We start from the raw sequence: 19,580 nt of genomic DNA on the forward strand, positions 1-19,580 counted from the left end.
ATTGTTATGATGTCCTGATGAGAGAGAGAGAGAGAGAGAGAGAGAGAGAGAGAGAGAGAGAGAGAGAGAGAAGCGCACTCCGCTAGTGCATTATCTTATGATGCAGATGAAATAAAATGTATTTAAATAAATGTAAGGTAGATAATACACACTTACAAGACATAAAGAGTAAAATTCACGTTAAGGTATATTTACACAGAGACTCCTGGTACAGACCAGGTGAGTTGGATGGGGGAGTCCTTTATGTATACCCATTGAAAACCAGTTGCCTTTAGACCTGCTGCTGGAACGCTCACACACAGCAGAAACGACCGCAGACAGAGTCACAGTAAGAGCAGGCACAGTGGGAGATGGTAACGGTCTCACCTCTTGCAGCTGATCAACACGAGGTGCCAGAGGCAATCTCAGTCTACAGGAGTCCTTAGTTACAGTAGCAGAGGAACACCACGCACACTACGTCCTTTACGTCCTTGCGCGATGACGTCACAGTTCTACGCGTTTCGTCTGCGCTTTCCGACTTCGTCAGGGAATTAAATGCCCTCAGTATTCAGGATATACAGCTGCGCCAGCCTTTATTCCAAAGCGGCCGAAGCCGAGCCGCTCTGATAACCGCGGCCAGATGCGTACTGTTTTCCAACCGTTTAGAAATTTACGGTTTTCGATATGTTTGCGATCAGTGTTTTAGCATTGTCTGCAATACCGTCTAGAAACTCAAGTAGGCGATCGCGAGCTGTTGTCTTCAAAGTCTAATAGCATTTCAACCTACTACAGCCGTACATTTCTGTACTGTATACTATTCATACTGTATACAGTAGTATGTATACAGTAGTATGAGGCTCCTTAGCCATATACATAAAAATATGAGGACACATACAATACTGTACTGTATACAGGATACTAAAGGGAAAAGAAGTACAGTATTACAAAATTATAACGTTGCGTCTTCTTCCGAATATAAAATATTTTTATCCCGGATTATCCCGCTCATACGGATACTGTATAGGTGTCATCACATTTCAATATGTATTATTTATTAATCAATACTGTTGCAAGGCTTGCTCTTTTCATACTGTTTTTATTTTAATCGCATGCGTGTATGTCTCATTGAAACATTGTTGAAATGCTTAGGCGTGTTACAGTAACACATTTCTGCGCATTAAACATTATGATGACCTGTTGAAAATATTTCTTTGAACTGATAATCCATCATACAGCGCTCACCCCCTCGCCCCCGCACACACACAAGGCTAAAGTATTTCTACTTTTTATCTACACCTCTCCCACACCATTCTTTTGTAATGGGTGGCTTTCTGGCTGTAATCTTCCCGAGCCTGTCATCACATTTCTGTGCATGCGTGCATGACTTCCCATTCAATTAGAATTTAAAGTCTGGAAAAAAAAAATTGTTTCTCGACATGTGCCTGCATAACAATTCTTGATATTCTGAGAATCAATTACTACTGTAGCTTTTTAATTTTACACTAGTCATGTACGTACTTTATGAGGTGGGTGGCATACTGTGATTGTTATTTGGGGGTGTGGGGTTCAAAACATTATGATGACCTGTTGAAAATATTTTTTGAACTGAAAATCCAGCATACAGCGCTCTCCCCCTCCCCCCCGCACACACACAAGGCTAAAGAATTTCTACTTATTATCTACACCTCTCCCAAACCATTCATTTGTAATGTGTGGTTTTCTGGCTCAGTTTAATCTTCCCAAGCATGTTCTCACATTTCTGCGCATGTGTGTATGTCACATTGGAACAAAGTACAAAAAAATAAAACAAAGTCGAATATTTTTTAGTCCCCACAATAATTTTCTCAGGGGGCATCTCTTGTTCACATGCACGCATGCGCATAAATGTGATGACACGCATATGCGTTTCAACAAGGCTCCAATGAGACATACAGTACGCGCATGCGCCTGGCTGTCCACCAATTGTTCAGTATCTACTGTAGTAGCTGCTCAGCCAATGACATTGCTGGACTACTGTACTGTACATTTTCCCGAATTGTGACTAAAATAAGAGAAGTAAATATCCATAAGCAAAGCGATTGATTACAGGAGAACGGACCTGTGACGATGGAGAGGATTTGGCCCGGGATTAAAGGGGTTACACCCCAATTGGCCACTCCCTGACCGCACCAGGGAGACAAGGGGTTAACTGGACTGAGGTCCAGAAATGTGATTTAACCCTTGTTATGACCTGTAACTGTATTTTCCCCTGTTCCCCTGTTCCATTGTAATGTCTGTGTTAGTCAGTGTCTGCATCACACACACACTAGAATCCATCCGGGAGCACAAGGGTTAATAGTCCTTTAATGATTATAGCTCTTTGTGAAGTTTTCCCGCCTTTTCAGGCACCATTTTGCAGATTCCCATAAGCCGCCATTAGGGCTCAATGCTTTTTAATGGTGAATCTTGCTGTGAAGTCCGGTTCCTGAGAAGACAAGCAGATGGCGTCCGAGAGGGAGAGCGGCGGTTTCCCATTGAAAGTCTATGGGCTCATTGACTTCAATGGAGAAACCCTCGAAAGAGCTTTTCAGGAATGAGTTGGCTGCCTTCCAAACCGCTTAACCGCAAAGCGGATACAATGTCATTTAAAAGAGTTAAAATCACTTGAGTCAAGTTCAACGTCAATTAGCGTGGGAATAAACAGTTCTGGGGGCCCTAGAAATAAAATTCTTTTTGCCCCTAGTTCCTAGGCTTCCCCCCACTCGACCACAACCAGGTCCCCGAATCCTGGACCCCCGATAAGGGTCAAACCAGATAGAGCGGGTCGCGCCATAGGCTTTGCCGGCGGCGGCAGAAACGGCTCAGAAAAATGACTAAGTGTGAAATGCTGAATTTTAGGAATCCATATCTCCGGTTCCGGAGGGACCAGAGGATCAAGGTTTGGGGTATCTGTAGTCACTGCTCCGGCATCACTGCAGAACCATCCTTGACCCTCTTGGACCAACCCGACGGAGTATGGACCCCCTTGAAAGTTCGGGGCTTTTACCATTGATTCTAATGAGGGAAAAGCCACATGGTGAAAAAATGACTAAGTGTAAAATGTTGAAATGTGTAAGTCCATATCTCCGGTTCTGGAATGCCCAGAGGGATGGGATTTGGGTGACATGTAGCCAAGGTTCCGGCTTTAATGCATGCCCATTTCTAGCCCCCTCAGACCAACCAGACGGAGTATGGACGACTGTAAAGATTTGTGGATTTTCTCATAGACTTCAATGGCGGCGGTTCCCCATTGAAAGTCTATGGTAGGAAACCCCATTGACTACAACGGCGGAGTTGCTCCATTGAAACCCATGGCGGCGGAGCCCGTTGTTTTCGATGGGGGTTTAATGAAAAGCTGAGATTTCTTTTTCAGTGGAGATTTTTGTATTAAAATGATTTAATGTGCATTTGTGTAACTCCGGTTCCTTAGGTCGTAGCAAGTCGCTTTTTGGACCATATGGTGTCCCAGCTCTGGCAATGCGAACTGGGAAGTTTGGACCTGCCAGACCCAACGGAACCGGATATTTTAATACGTATATGTTTTATGCTTTATATTGTATTTTAAGGTCTGGATAAGTTCCAGAGGAAATTCTTTTGGCCATAAGGTAGCAGATGGCCCTAGGAGACGCCCCAATGTCTAGGACTTAAGTATTGTTCAAAGGATCTTGTCACCCTCCCTGTTTACCTAAGGGCGGAGGAGGCTCAAGCCAGAGCAGTCTTTAAGTGTCCCACTTCACACCTTTCAACAAAGGTTTTCCTGCCAGAACTCCAAATGGATAGACTGGCTGGCATTCCTGATGCAAATGTGGGGCTTCAGAAATGAGACCCCAGAGTTCTACTGCGCATGTGCCAACTAGCAGGGGGGCATGGGTCAGAATGCTTTCCCATGTTAGTGAGTGGCTGGAGATAATTGAAAACCAATCCCCTGTACTTAAGGTTATGGATAGGGCCACAAAAGGTATATAATCTGTGGTCAAGCCCTTATCCATTGTTGTTCATGCAAAGTTCTTCATGGTTCTTCATTGTTCTTCATGCAAATGATCTTCATGCCTGCATGTCATCAGGCCTGTTGTGCTATACCATCTTGATTGCTGAGAAGAAATGCCATGCATGTGTCCTGCCTGTTTTGCTGTGATGTCAACTGAAATATGGAAGAAGTGGCCAGTCTGTAATCCTGATGGCTTTCTTGCCATAATCTTTAAGTAAGTGTCTATATTTTGCTGTTATTGTATAATCTGTTGTGTTCACATTTATCAAGGAATAAAATCACTTTATTATATCTTAAGTCTCGTCCCAGTTCAAACCCAGGTATATATATATTTATATATAGTTTTGGTGTAAATTACAACCTGTCACAAGCTACCGTGACAGGACCGTTCTGCAGTAACTAATCACTTGACTGTGCGCATAATGTATTGATATTTTAAAAACAGAAAAAATACAGCAGCTGTACTGTACCCTCACCATAGACTTTGCCAATCGGTTGGCGCCGAGCCACTGCCACCAGACCTGTATTCTTGATTATACACGTAGTTGACAGGTGACAGCGGGCCTGCTACACCTGTAGTTGATGGCTGATAAAGCTGGAAATCTTTTTGGTACATGCAAGCTTGCTGGTATCTGTACATGAAACCTTGCTCAGGCTGCAGGTATCCAGGCGGGGACAGATAGCAAGGGTTGCCGGTCACCAGGTTTTCACTGATGGTCGGACCGTTACTGTAAGCCGGTGCTGGCGCTGTTCCATTCCTGGCCTGGGACTGACGAATCTTAGTTGGTTTTACAATGACCTTTCGTCTTTTGAAGTCTCCATGATCAAAGATACTGGAAAAATCTGGCGCAACATACCAATACCCTCCTCTAACTCCGGGTGCAGGAGCAATACGAAAAAAACACGGTACGATACATAACTTTTTCCTTTTGCACGAGAATCTGGTGAAAATTTGTAAAAATCATAATTTTCGATAAAATATTGATAAATTTGACCAACTGTGGCCATATTATCATCTGCTGCATTAATTGCGGACTATATTAAATAAGCGTATGTGATGTCGGGCTTTTTGCACACGGACTGCGGCGGTGTACTCATTGCAGGACAGAAGAAATCCAGTACAGTTACAGCCACGGCCCCTTTTATTCTCCAACATCTCCAAATTTTTTCGGGATTTTTTTCCGAATGCCACGCACTTCACCACGTTCATACCGCATTCATGTTGCATTCACACCCGCGGTTGATGCGCGGTTGATGTGTTTATTGATAATGGTTCGGATTTAATTGGTTGAAATTCTTCGCGTATCCGCCAGATGGCAGATATTCATGAATTGTAATGCGCATGCGCTTCAGTAATGTGTCGACTTGCAGGTGTTTAAAAAAATACCACAGTGGTCCATTGTAAATTGGCCTTGGGACTGAAGAAGTTACAATAATGTATCAATTTAGGCTTTTCATATTAAAAAAAGACAAGCACAGTTTCTGGTCTGTTTATTGTCCTGAGAGTCCCGCCATGAGTGCACAACTGCAGTTCGTGTTCCAAAAACCCGACAGAATGTACACTTATTTAATATGGGCCGCGATTAATGCAACAGATGATAATATGGCAACAGTTGTTAAAATTTATCAGTATTTTAATCGAACACTATGACTTTTAAAAAATTTCGCCACATGCTCATGTGTGGAAGCGTGCAATAAGGAAAAAGTTATGTAGCGATCCATGTTTTTTTCGTATTGATCCCGATGTTATTGGAGGGTATTGGTGTGTATCACCGGGTTTTTCCCGTATCTATGATCATGGAGACTGCAAAAGGCGAAAGGTCATGTTAAAACCAACTAAGAAACGTCAGTGGCAAGCAATGCGACAGCTTCCAATAACAGTCCGACCGTCACTGAAAACCTGGTGACCGGCAACATTTGCTGTCTGTTCCCGCCCAGATACCTGCAGCCTGAGCCGGATTTCGCGTACAGATTCGAGCAAGCTTGCATGTACCTAAGCGATTTCCAGCCTCATCAGTGGACTACAGGTGTAGTAGTCCCGCTGTCACCTGTCAACGACGTATGATCAAGAATACGGAACTGGCTCGGCGCCAGCTGATTGGCAAAGTCTATGGTGAGTAATGTTGCCGTATTTTATTCTGTTTTTGAAATATCAATATCAATGCGATTCAAAAGTCAAGCGATTCTCCTATAAGCAATATCATTGGCTGAGCAGCTTCTACAGTAGATACTGCACAATTGGTGAAAAGCTAGGCGCATGCACATTGGAACCTTCTTGAAACGCGTATGCGTGTCATCACAAATTATGGGTGGGACTGACTGTGGGAACTTCATTAGGGGACTGACTGACCATTACAGTAAAACTTTTACTTTTTTTTTGTTCGTCAGAAAATAAAACTTTGTCATCTCATGCGGAAAACGGCAAATGGAGGGATTTCGATGGATAATATCGCTTTGTGTTACAATGCCTGCACATTGCTGAATCTGATTTTAAAAAAACACGTACCGGAGTCTACAGTTTAGTGGTTTAATGGCTGTTGTTATTGATTAGGATAGAATACTGTAACTGAGAGCTTCATAGAAAACCTGAAACAGTATGCTGTTGTTTTCAGACTGTAGACAATACTTTTTTATATACACTGTATAATAAACCCGAAAAATAAAAAGTATGCATTTATTCTATATGTATTCCAGTACATATGTGTATTCTATACCCGCACAGCATGTATTGTTTTAATACTCTTGTGATGTACAGTACTGAGCATGCCTACATTATACAGTACAGTGTGCATGGACAGTACTGTACGCAGCGCTGCGCAAAGTGGGGGGCATGACCCCCAGGGGGGGTGGGAGATTGTGCTGGGGGGGCGCGGGCAGTTGCAGAGGCACCGCGCTCTTCCCCCAGGCATTTAAATTAAATGCCGGGGGATCGCGTGAGGCCCCTGCACCTGTTTACTTACCGGGATTCAGCCGTCTGTGTTGCGTCGCCATGGCAACGCGGCGTCAATAGACGTCGTGGCACCATGTGACCTTACGTCACACGCAGCGTCATCTGACGCGGCTGAAGGAAGGCAGGGGGGCGCGAGAGCCGGGGGGCGCAGCACAAAAAGTTTGCACTCCCCTGCTGTACAGTATGTTCTAGAAACACTGTATTTTGTTACAGTATAAAAGGAGACAATGGAACAATTTAAAACAAATCTACATTTTCTTTTATTGGTGGAGTAAGTACAAAAACATTTATTTACAAATACAATGTAATTTTTTTTTAAGTGTACAGCAATTCAAAACATCAACAGGTGTATGGTTTACTGCTAGTGAAAACATTTATGTACAGAAAGTCAAAACATTTACAGTCAGTCAGGCCTGCATAACTCCAGTCCTCGAGGGCCGCAAACAGCCCCGGTTTTAAGGATAACCTTGAAAACCGGGCCTGTTTGCGGCCCTCGGGGACTGGAATTGTGCAGGTCCTGTGTACAGTAAGGAAAAACATTCCTTTATTAATACAAGTTAAAAAAACGCAACATCTCCTTTATTAAAGTACAGAAAGTCAAAACATTTACAAAAAAAATTTACAAAAAATATACAACAGTTTAACACTCACGCAAATTCGATTCCCACCAGATTGTCCTTTCAGGGCCGATGCCTTGTATGGCGCAAAATGCCATTAATGGAGTCTCAAACGATTTTCATTAAAGGATCTGAAATTGAAAAATAGCGCCGCAATTCCTCCACAATAGTCCTTCTTAAATTTTCAGGAAGCGCCCTTTTTTCGCGATTTCCTTCGTAGTTCACATTGTAGACCCACCCGCAGTACACCAAGTAGGACACGTGGTGCTTAAAACATAGCATACTTCTGGGGTAAACCACCACTCATCACCCTATACTTCTCCCTGAGTGCCGGTGGCAGCTCGCGCAGGATGATGTCGGGCACCGTATCGATGCAAGCGTATGTAGGTTGGGTTATGGGAGCGGGTGTTCTTCTGTGAGCGGGTGTGCTTGTGGCGGCGGACAAGGGTAGGTTGTCTGGGAGGAAGCTTTCTTCCTGTCTTGGTCGCCGTGTTGTCTCCTGGCGTGGTCTTGACGGGGTTGTCATGTTATCCTCCTCCTCAACGGCATACATGTACACAAATTCTTCTGGTGGAGGGGGTGCATTTGGTGTTGGAAAGCGGTCGAGGGTCCCATTCATCACATCCATGCCACGCTCCTGCTCCGGCGTCGGGGATACAGGGGCATGAACACTGAGCAAATTATGTATCCCCGCTATGTCAGTCTCTATCTTCTCAATCCGTTGATCCATCTTCTCCATCCGTTGATCCATCTTCTGCATCCGTTGATCCATATTTAGCATGGTCTCTAAAAGAAGATCTATCTTTACCAGCACAGTAGAGTTCCTGGGGATATCCACACTTAACCCATTCAGCATGCGGTCTAACGAGCTGGTTCTTGTGCATGGCGTGCTGTGGATATCTGGGTGGATGGGTGCTACGGAGGATGAGATAAGGGTTCCATGGAGAGAAGCGGCAGCGTCGTCGAAGAAGGATAAGGAAGGTGACGTGTGGATTTCCAGGAGAGAAGCGGCAGCGTCGTCCAAGAAGGATGGAGGAGGTGACCTGTGGATTTCCGGGAGAGAAGCGGCAGCGTCGTCGAAGAGGGATGGAGAAAGTGACCTGTGGATTTCCGGGCGAGAAGCGGCAGAGTCGTCTAAGCGTAATGGAGAAAGTGACCCGTGGATTTCAGGGGCACCAGCGGCAGCGTCGTCTAAGAGCAGTGGCGAAGATGGACTGTGGGTTTCCGGAAGAGCGGCGGCAGCGTCGTCGAAGCGAAATCGAGGAAGTGGCCTGCGGGTTTGATGGGTTGGCTGCCATTTGTTTTGCGTTGAGTGTACATCACCGAATTTCTTCTTGACATAATAAGGCTTACGTGTATTAAAACCCTTAGCCTTTGGGGTCAGCAGAAGGTTTTCTTTATTAGCCTTAGCCTGTCGCTTTGGCCTTGGCTTGGAAACGGCTGCCGCCTTTCGCTTTTTCTGTGTGATAGGCACGGCAGAGGCGAGTGGCTTCCTGCATCCATAGAATCGGGGTTGATCCATGGAAGCAGATGGCACAATGCAGTATCTGGACAAGGGCAAGTTCAGATACAGATCATCGAGTGGGAGGCTATGCAAAGTGTGTAACCTTTTATGCATGGCGACGAGGTACAGGTGTTAAAAGTGGGCGTACTCTAATGTGAGTCATTAACGTATAAATACACCATCCATTTTGTGGATTCACTGCACATTGAATACACCGACTAAACATCGAATATACATTCTTGTGTTTGTATTTCTTTCTACTCGCAGCAATGCCTGTTAAAAAGATTTCAAAGGATCTCAGCAGGAGAATTAAGGAGATGTACACGAGCAGACAACGAATTGCAGATATCCAACGCTGGTTAGCTGCTTCTGGCCTCGTTGTACCATCAACCACCGTGTGCTATCATGCACACGGAAAAAACAAACAACGCACGAGGACACCAACGGTAACTAACGTGTAAGTATATTTATATTTATATAACTATATAATACAGTATATCTATTATTGTTTATATTGCTGCATATTTATAGAACTATATATTGTGTAGCTTTATCTCATTTTATTGTTATTTCGGTATATTTATATAACTACAGTATATAATACAGTATATCTATTTTTTATATTGCTGCATATTAATAGAACTATATATTGTGTAGCTCTATCTCATTTTATTGTTATTTCGGTATATTTATATAACTACCGTATATAATACAGTATATCTATTGTTTATATTGCTGCATATTAAGAGAACTATATATTATGTAGATCTAATTTTATACTATTTTTACTGTAAATGATGTGCTGTACTTGTGGCCTACTGCACTGTAACTTACCGGATTGTTGTTTTTCTGTACATTGTAGGGAGACAACTCTTCTGGTCGACAAAATAAGTGAAGAGAATGAGGAGAAGAGTGCCTTAAGGGTCAAATACACTCTGCAGCAAAATCACAATCTCACTGTATCCGAGACCAGCATAAAGAAGATGAGATGCAGAATTGGATGGAAATATGGACGTGTGAGGTTAGTACAGGAGGTTAAAGTGTTGTTTAAGAAACTGTACTGTACCTTTAAAATTATTCCTTGTCATTACAGAGCGTACCTTATGATAAGGGACATTAACAAGATCAAGAGAGTGTTCCAGGCCCAGGCATGGATCGACAGTGGAGAAACTTTCCAGGATTGCATCTTGACTGACGAGTCTACTGTATCGCTGGAGAGATTTGCCACCTTTGCATTCCACAAAAAAGGTCGCAAATCTATGAAGCCGCGTCCAAAACACCAGTGAAGATGCATGTGTGGGGTGCCATCTCTAGGCGTGGACCAGGATGCATCGTCATCTTTAAAGGTACAGTAAAATGTATGTCACACGCTTTTGCCTTATGCACTGTACTGTATTAGTGTGCAGTTTTTTGAGCACTTTTCTTTTCTTGTTATAGGAATCATGAATAAAGCTTAATTCCACGAGAAAATTGTGCCTGAGATTGTGGAATACATCACACGTGAATTCCCGGATGGTCACCGTTTCTACCAGAACAACGATCCGAACCACACCGCGTCAACAGCGCATATTCTTGAGCGCAGTATCAACTGGGTAAAGACGCCAGCGGAGTAAGTGCGGTAACCGTGTCTCATTTTTTCCCACTGTTTTTACTGTGTACAGGCATACCCAGGTTTAAGGATACTCACTTTAAGTACACTCACGAGTAAGGACATATCGCCCCAATAGGCAAACGGCAGCTCGCGCATGCGCCTGTCAGCACGTCCTGAACAGCAATACCGACTCCCTACCTGTACCGAAGCTGTGCGCAAGCTGGAAGACTATAGAGCCTGTTACAAATGCCTTGTTTACATCAGTTATGCACATATATGACGATTGAAGTACAGTACATGCATCGATAAGTGGGAAAAAGTATACTTCACTTTAAGTACATTTTCGCTTTACATACATGCTCTGGACCCATTGCGTACGTTAATGCGGGGTATGCCTATACTGTATCTCTTTAACTAATTGTCCTTTTTTCTCCCCTCCAATGACAGATCGCCAGACTTCAATCCTATCGAAATGGTCTGGAATCAGCTGAAGGACCATATCCGAAAAGTCGTGAAACCCTCCAAAAAGGATGAGTTGGCGCAAGGCATAATGAGTTTTTGGAACGATGTACTCACCGTGGAACGATGCAATAAATATATTGACCATATTGCGACTGTGTAGCCCATTGTGATCGCGCGTAATGGGCAAGCATCAGGAAGGTAGTATAGTACTGTACTGTAGTATTGTAAGTACAGTATGATACAGGTAAGTATGGCACAGATTTTTTTTCCACTGAGAGAGCAGCACCAGCCATCTGGTCACAAAGTATTTAACGGTAGTCACAGTATACAGTAGTTCCAGTATAGACTAGTTTGACAGTACTAACTGCATACTGTTGTCCAATATGGAGTAGCTATACAGTACACCATGCCATAATACAGTATGCACCTAACTGCTCATTTTTTTTCTTTCCTGAGAGCAGCACCAGCCATCTGGTTACAAAGTATTTAACAGTAGTCACAGTATACAGTAGTTCCAGTATAGACTAGTTTGACAGTACTATACAGCACACATACAGTATGCACATAACTGCACACTTTTTTTGTTTTCTTGTCTTTTCAGAAAAAAAGGATGGACTGGGGGAGAGGGGGGTATCGTGTAAAGTTTGTGAACTGTTTGTACTGTTAAGTGTATCTAAACTGCAGTCATGATGTACACAAAACCTCTCCTCTCTCAATGAAATCTCGTACTCTCGCAGACTTCCTTCACTAAAAATGTATGCTATCCTGTTTCAACTCTGCCCTCTCCCAAGCTAAACAAACCTACTTTTCTGCACTAATCAACATGCACAAGTCTAACCCATGCCGACTGTTCTCTGTCTTTGATACTCTACTCAAACTACCCTCAGCTGCCTCTTCTTCCTCCATCTCCGCTCAGGACTTTGCTGACTATTTTAAGGAAAAGGTGGAATCCATACGGCAGAACATCCCCTCTGTTTCTTCCTCCCATCCTACACCTCTTCCTAACTCTCCTCCTGCCTTCCTTGACTCTTTTTCCACTGTCTCAGAGGAGGATGTGTCGCTGCTGATCGCCTCTTCTCCCTCTACCACTTGCCCTCTTGACCCCATTCCCTCCCATCTCCTAAAACCTCTTGCTCCTACTATAATCCCTACGCTCACACACATTTTTAACTCCTCCCTCTGCTCTGGAACCTTTCCATCCGCCTTCAAACATGCAACAGTCATACCATTACTCAAAAACAGCAAGCTTGACCCTACCTGTCCTTCTAACTATCGACCTGTATCCCTCCTGTCTTTTGCCTCTAAACTCCTTGAACGTCTTGTATTCTCTCGCTTGCTCCATTTTATCAACACCTATTCTCTCCTAGACCCTCTACAATCTGGCTTCGGCACTGCTCACTCCACGGAAACAGCCCTCACTAAAATAACTGACGACCTCCATGCTGCCAAAGACAGAGGTCATTACACTCTGCTCATATTACTCGACCTCTCTGCCGCATTTGACACCGTGGACCACCCTCTTCTCCTTCACATTCTCCATACTCTTGGTATTCGGAACAAAGCTCTATCCTGGATCTCATCCTACCTCTCCCATCGTACTTTCAGTGTCTCTTCTGCTAACATCTCCTCCTCCTCTATTGACCTCTCTGTGGGGGTACCACAGGGCTCTTTTCTGGGACCTCTTATCTTTTCTCTGTACACACTCCTTCTAGGTGACCTAATAACATCTTTTGGGTTTAATTATCACCTCTATGCTGACGACACACAAATATACTTTTCAACACCCGACCTTACACCTGCTGTACAAACCAAAGTTTCTGAATGTCTCTCTGCTATATCATCCTGGATGGCCCTCCCCCCCTTAAACTCAACATGGCTAAAACAGAGCTCCTCATACTTCCTCCCATAGGAACACTGTTTAAATGAAAGGTTCCATTCCTGAAGGCATTTTTAACACTAAAATACACCAAATATTTTAAGCAGGCAATAAGATACGCAGCACACACAAATTATATAGTGTATATACTGTATTATTTATATAATATAACATAAAATATAATAATATAATATATTATATATATATATATATATATATATATATATATATATATATATATATTATGTACACATAAACAACTTTCCAAAGCGTTGTAAGAGCGTTGGATAAGCCGTTTTGGCGTTGTAAAAATGAACATAGGTATGCATTGCATAGCGTTGGATAAGCCATTTGTTGTAAAGCGAAGCGTTGTAAAACGAGGACTGCCTGTATGTATGTATGTATGTATGTATATATATATATATATATATATATATATATACATATATATATACATATACATATATATATATATATATATATATATATATATATATATATATATATTTCTTTTTTAAGTTATCGTTGGTAAAAAAGGCAACAGGAAACCTCCACCGTATTGCATATAGCAAATAAAAAGATCACTTGTGAGCACATTCACATGTCTTAGGCACACATATACAGTACACACACACACATACACAACAGTTTATTTTTTTTTTGTATTAAGTGCTTGTAAAGAAATTACAATAATGTATGTATAATTAGCAAAAACAAAAAAAGAGCCTAATGTTCATGAGCAGTTTTACAGGGTAAACCATCTATAAAAAAAAAAATTGATAAAGTTTATAGTTATAACAGAGGTAGAGTTTAACTTTTTTTTAAAACAAACTCTACAAACCTGTAAATTATTAAATTGATTATTTTTCTATGATAATATAATTGACATACAGTAATACAGAGACATTTGCTCACCCATAGTTGGGCAAGCGGATACATATTTGAGGATTCATACATTGTTCTATACCGGGTGTTATTTACTCGTAGACTTGCCCTTATCCAACATTTATGTAGGCTGCACTATGAGATCCTAAAGGGATGGCTAGCATGTAAAAAACGGTCTACCTATTACATACATCTTTAGTTCTAATAGTGGATTTATATTGGGATATACCTGTAGACGATATAGCCCAACCTAAATCAGCCAATAGAACGAAAACCGTAAACGGTGCAATAGACATTTTCTTTTACATGCTGGCCATTCATCAACTGCACAGTTGAAAGTTTGTAGAAATAGAAAAAGTAAACATACACAAAAAGGTGATTGCAAAAAGGTCAGGAGGAATTGTAATGGATCCAGGAATTAGGAGCATTAACAGTATACTGATGCGTTTTATATTCCAATAATGTAAAGCCTACCTCTAGAGTGATTATTGCTCCAACAGTCATTGAGTACATGTCATACTCTGCCACGTGTTTGCTTAGTGAAGCACTTAACTTTTTCAGTGCTTCTAAATATTGCTTAAGAACTTTTTTGCCAAGATTAGTGAGGACCTCTGAGTTATTTCCCTCCAGATAGATCTTAATCCAGTTTCCGTGAGATGTTTCTGCCTTCTTAAACTGCTCAACTCCAGCATCTTACAAAAATAAAAGAGAAATTAGTAAATAATTCTACTTTTCTTTGACCTTTAGTCTTCCTAACTCATACTACCATCTACTTCCCTAGAATGAATTGATATAACAGTGAAATAGAAAAACAAGCACAAATAATATCACTAATAAATCAAAAGTAACACAGATGATATACTATCCTTAATGAGTGCAGCTCCTGGCGTAGAATTCAAACCAAATTCAATCAGCAAACGAAGGAGAAACAGGTGCGCAAACCACATCAGGACATGGAAAAGAAAGTGAAATCATAAAATAGTGCAATAACGTCTACTCCCACAGATAATTTCAATGATGGAAGTTCTATAAAATTTGCACTCACGTGTTTAACGTGAAATGAAAGCGTTGTGGTTATTCAAAGTTACCAACTTATGTCTCCAGACAGGTACTCCAGATCCATGTAGAGGGGGGGGAAATCCATATACAAAAAAGGGAAAGCAAAAATAGTATAGTACTGTTTTTAATGTTAAAAACACAAAGTATTCCACTTACATAAGTGCCTTTGTTTGAGAGCATTCAGACCACCATGGGTCATATGGTCAGACAAGGATATTCACAGCAGCCGAGATTATCCCCTGATGAAGACTTTGCAGTGGAAACGCGCGTTGGCTGAATCAGTGATTACTAAGAAGCCCTTGTTGATGACATACAGAGTGGAGGACAACTTTAATCAGCCCAGTACCTGCTGTGACGGCCGTGGAGCGGATGCTGCTGCTGTGAATAACCACAACGTTTTCATTTCACGTTAAACACGTGAGTGCAAATTTTATAGAACTTCCATCATTGAAATTATCTGTGGGAGTAGACGCTATTGCACTATTTTGTGTTTTCACTTTCTTTTCCATGTCCTGATGTGATTTGCGCACCTGTTTCTCCTTCGTTTACCATCTACTTCCACCAGAAAATAGGTTCTAACATATAAGTTATACTAAAATGCTTTAAGATGTTTCGTAGCAGTACTCGACATGGAAACAAACAACGTAGGTTAAGATTAAACGTTAAAAGACCTGTGGGATTTAAAAAACTGAAGTGATCCACTAAAATGCATAATTACCTTTAGAGAATATGCGTAAAAATATGAATATACTTTCTAGTGTTTTCAATGATTTACCAGTATTGATATTGGCAGAGCTACAGTATTTACACAGAAACACCTTGCTCACCAACTACAAATAAATTAAATCAACGGTGCATAGGGAAAAGTCGTTTAAAAACACTGATAAGTGACAAGAAATGTCACTAAAAGTCCCTATAACTTGCACTCATTGTAAACAGTAGAATATACATAAAGTACCAGTTAAATAACTAGTACCACTAATATGGAATTAATATAGACCAAATGGGAAATATCCATATAACCCTAACTATAACAACAACTAAAACATATACAATTTTATTACATGCTAAAAAATGACGAAATGCATAAAATGACAACTAACAAACCATAAATAAAAGAGTCCCCATGTGAATGAAACGGAAAATGTAAGGTGAACAAGAATGCGAGTATGAACACAAGTGTAAAACCCTGTCAGAACATGAGGGGCCAGTGTCCATAATATACTAACATCGCTATTTAGCTACACCACAAAACATTGCAGAATAGCAGCATATCATAATAATAATTGGTTCCCAAAAAGGCTCAAAATAAAGCATATCTAAAAGTAACAGTTGATATGTCACTTATACATTAGTAACCACCATAATGATGGTGCAGAGTGGATATAAGGGGTTAATTGTAAAGTGGACTGAACAAATACCCCACACAGACAGCAGTGAATGAGACTGCTGTTAGGAACTAGATCGCCTCTAATAAGGCAGAAAGCATACAACCTGATGTGAACTGCTGCAAAGACACCATTGAGATAAACGTCCTAAGTAGCTCACAGATCTTCAATATGGATCAAAATCAGAGGCTGCAAGTGTTATCCGTCGCGTTCCCACGTGACTGTCACCGCAGTGATATCACTAATGCCCGACGATCGTTTCACGCGATCAACGCGCTTCTTCTCTGGGGAAGGGGGTTATGGTGGTTACTAATGTATAAGTGACATATCAACTGTTACTTTTGGATATGCTTTATTTTGAGCCTTTTTGGGAACCAATTATTATTGTGATATGCTGCTATTCTACTGGTTTATTGGTTGTCATTTTATGCATTTCGTCATTTTTTAGCATGTAATAAAATTGTATATATTTTAGTTGTGTTATAGTTAGGGTTATGTGGATATTTCCCATTTGGTCTATATTAATTCCATATTAGTGGTACTAGTTATTTAACTGGTACTTTATGTATATTCTACTATTTACAATGAGTGCAAGTTATAGGGACTTTTAGTGACATTTCTTGTCACTTGTCAGAGCTACAGTATGTAACAAAATGTAATGCATTTATCGTAAGCTGCTGCAATATTTACATACTGAAAGTCAACCTACCTTTAACCTCAGAGCTGGTCACTAGTGTGACGGTGATGGGGTACCCAGACCATTAATAAAGGTATTTGGCCTGGCTGGGTTCCCCTGAGCCATATTGGGGAATTGTGAGTGTCAGCTCTTCAACCCAATACTGGCATGTAACTGTATTTGTAATAAAGGTGTATGTGTATTTTTACTGTCCCAGGAGTGCCAGCCAGCGGAGATGTGCAGGGCGTGAGCTTCAGGTGTGATTTTATGGTAAAATCTTGTCAGGGTGTGTTTGGGTAGAAGAGGGCCAGTGTTGCGGATTACCCAGAAACATATACTCAGGAATCCCCCCAGATTCCTGAGGACATGAGGAACACAGACCACCGGATAAAATCCTCTCTAGAAAGCAAGTTGCAGCTCACTGCCATATCTCCCTGCTTCAGCACAGACCAGAACAATAAGACTGGGCAGGGAATTTAATTACATTCAAAGGTATATACATATGCCAAAGTTTCTCTGAATAAGTGGAACAGAAAATGGTTTAAAAGTACCCACGGTTTATATTTTTATTAAAGTAAGGTTAAGAGGAAGTAATTCAGTATGGATAAAAATCCATTTGCATGGGAAACAGGGGCTACTTCGCCCTCTGAGCTTCAAAGACCCTCCAGGATATGGAGGTGTTAAACCTTGTATTAGCAAGGAGGGGGAAAGGAAGAATCACCCTGGCAAGTTGTCCTCCTTCCCAGACTTTAAGGCACTGAGCCGGTAGGGGGGCTGGCATGAAAAGTGGGGAAAAGATGGCGTTTGTCGCACATGCCCAGTTGCTAGGCTGAAGCTCCCAGTGCCAGGCTACACAGGACTGGCAAGCAGGTGAGTGGTTCAGCCTGGTTGCTAGGGAGATCGCTCAGACATTTTGGGAATTAACCCCAGAGGTATTATAAATCCTGACACAGCTCAGTTTTAGGGAGAGTCATCATGCTGTAAGGTTGTCATACCATCTAAGAATTCATGCAAGAAATATCTAAGCTTCAAGATTTTAAAGTTCCATCCTGTAACAAGATTCGTCATGCAGTGAAAGATCCATCCTGTAACCAGACTTAACAGTGTAACTAGTAAGAGTATTTTTCGTTGTTATTGTAAATCAAGCTGTTAATGTTCATTCTGTAAATAAATTACAATTTATTTTATCTCTTGCTTTTGATCAATCAAATGATCTGGGTATTTTGGTGTCAAAAGCATTGGTCTCCCGTGACAACTAGTACTACGGTTTTTGTTTAGGTCATCGAGCCTTTGATTATTTGTAATGGCTTTTTTAATTTGGTTGGCCATCGGGTACTTTGTGGATTATTTTCGAGGTGGGCTACAGCTCTGAACACCAGGAGGACCTTCATCTTAAATGTGGCAAGTAACCAACATTTCTTAGTTTCCCATTGATTACCAATGTGGCTATCTAGACTTCCATTGAGCGGGCATGGGTAGCAACAGCAACAATCAATGTGTTTGTGATTTAAAAGTAAATGTGTTTAGTCCCCTAATCATTGCAGGAGATTTTAACATAGTCCAGCTCCCAGAACTAGGATAGATATATCCCAGGGAATCACTCCAACTCAACATTTAAACATGCAAAACAATTCAGACCATTAATGAAAGAATATTCCCTGATAAATGCATAGCGTTCCACAAATCAAGGCCAAAAAGATTACACATTTTTGTCGCTGCCACATGGTTCGTATTCCTTAATAGACCACATCTTGGTTTCGCACGATATTCTACAAGGGTTCTCCCAAACGACATTAGGGCCAATCACATGGGCAGATCATACCTCAGTCTGACACTTAAAATCCCCTTTGTCCGATTGGGAAGTGGCTAATGAAGACAATGACTCCCTTTTGAATTTTCCAGACATTGAGGAGAAAATTAAAGAACTAGAGTCCTATTTTAATATCAATAAAAGCTCTGTGGACTCTTGCGCCTCTCTATGGGAGGCACACAAAGCAACCATTACAAGTACTTGAGTACTGTAGGGGTAGCTGGCATCACAAAAAAAAAGGTGAAGCCCAGCTACCCCTAAAACCGTGTAACTTGGTCACCTATGTAAGGCTGATTTTGGCCAAATATATTTTATGTTTCGAGGAGAAAAAGGGAATATAACCAATGTATGACATAAAATGTCCCATGTCTGTAAATATCAGTAAAAGCACTTTATTCTCTATGATAGCAATTCCCCCAGTTTAGTGCGCCAGCAATGTAATGTGAAGTGATTTGTGATCTGTGTGTAATCACTGTACTGTGCTTTGGGTGTCAGCCTTGTAAATGTAGATTGGGCAGGGTAGCTGTAATATAATCATTTCTAAGCAAGCAGAATGGGTAATTCACTTAGCCTACGTACTTGCATATAAATACAGGATTGAGACAAAGGCTGGAAGCGGCAAAGTGTCAAGACACTTGGTGAGTGAGGATGGGCTTTTAGCAAGGAGAGACTATGTTTCCTGTAGACTCTGTGGCTCCTACGCAGTAGGAGGTCTAGAGTGCCGGCTGGGGATTGGCTGCACCATTTCAATCTCTGGTTGGTCAGTGGCGCCTTCTC

General features: G+C 41.6%; 1 protein-coding gene across 16 annotated transcripts in view; it reads right to left on the reverse strand.

Moving 5' to 3' along the window:
- Nucleotides 1-19,580, reverse strand: part of PIGG (phosphatidylinositol glycan anchor biosynthesis class G (EMM blood group)) — a 435,347-nt gene that overhangs the window by 212,048 nt on the left and 203,719 nt on the right. For all 16 annotated transcript variants that reach the window (XM_075603704.1, XM_075603687.1, XM_075603714.1 and 13 more), the window contains one exon: nucleotides 14,345-14,562. In XM_075603704.1, coding sequence (XP_075459819.1) covers nucleotides 14,345-14,562 — 218 coding nt within the window. The remainder of the gene's footprint in view (nucleotides 1-14,344; nucleotides 14,563-19,580) is intronic.

Source organism: Ascaphus truei, chromosome 1 (assembly GCF_040206685.1).
Source record: "Ascaphus truei isolate aAscTru1 chromosome 1, aAscTru1.hap1, whole genome shotgun sequence".
Classification (NCBI taxonomy): Eukaryota; Metazoa; Chordata; class Amphibia; order Anura; family Ascaphidae; genus Ascaphus; species Ascaphus truei.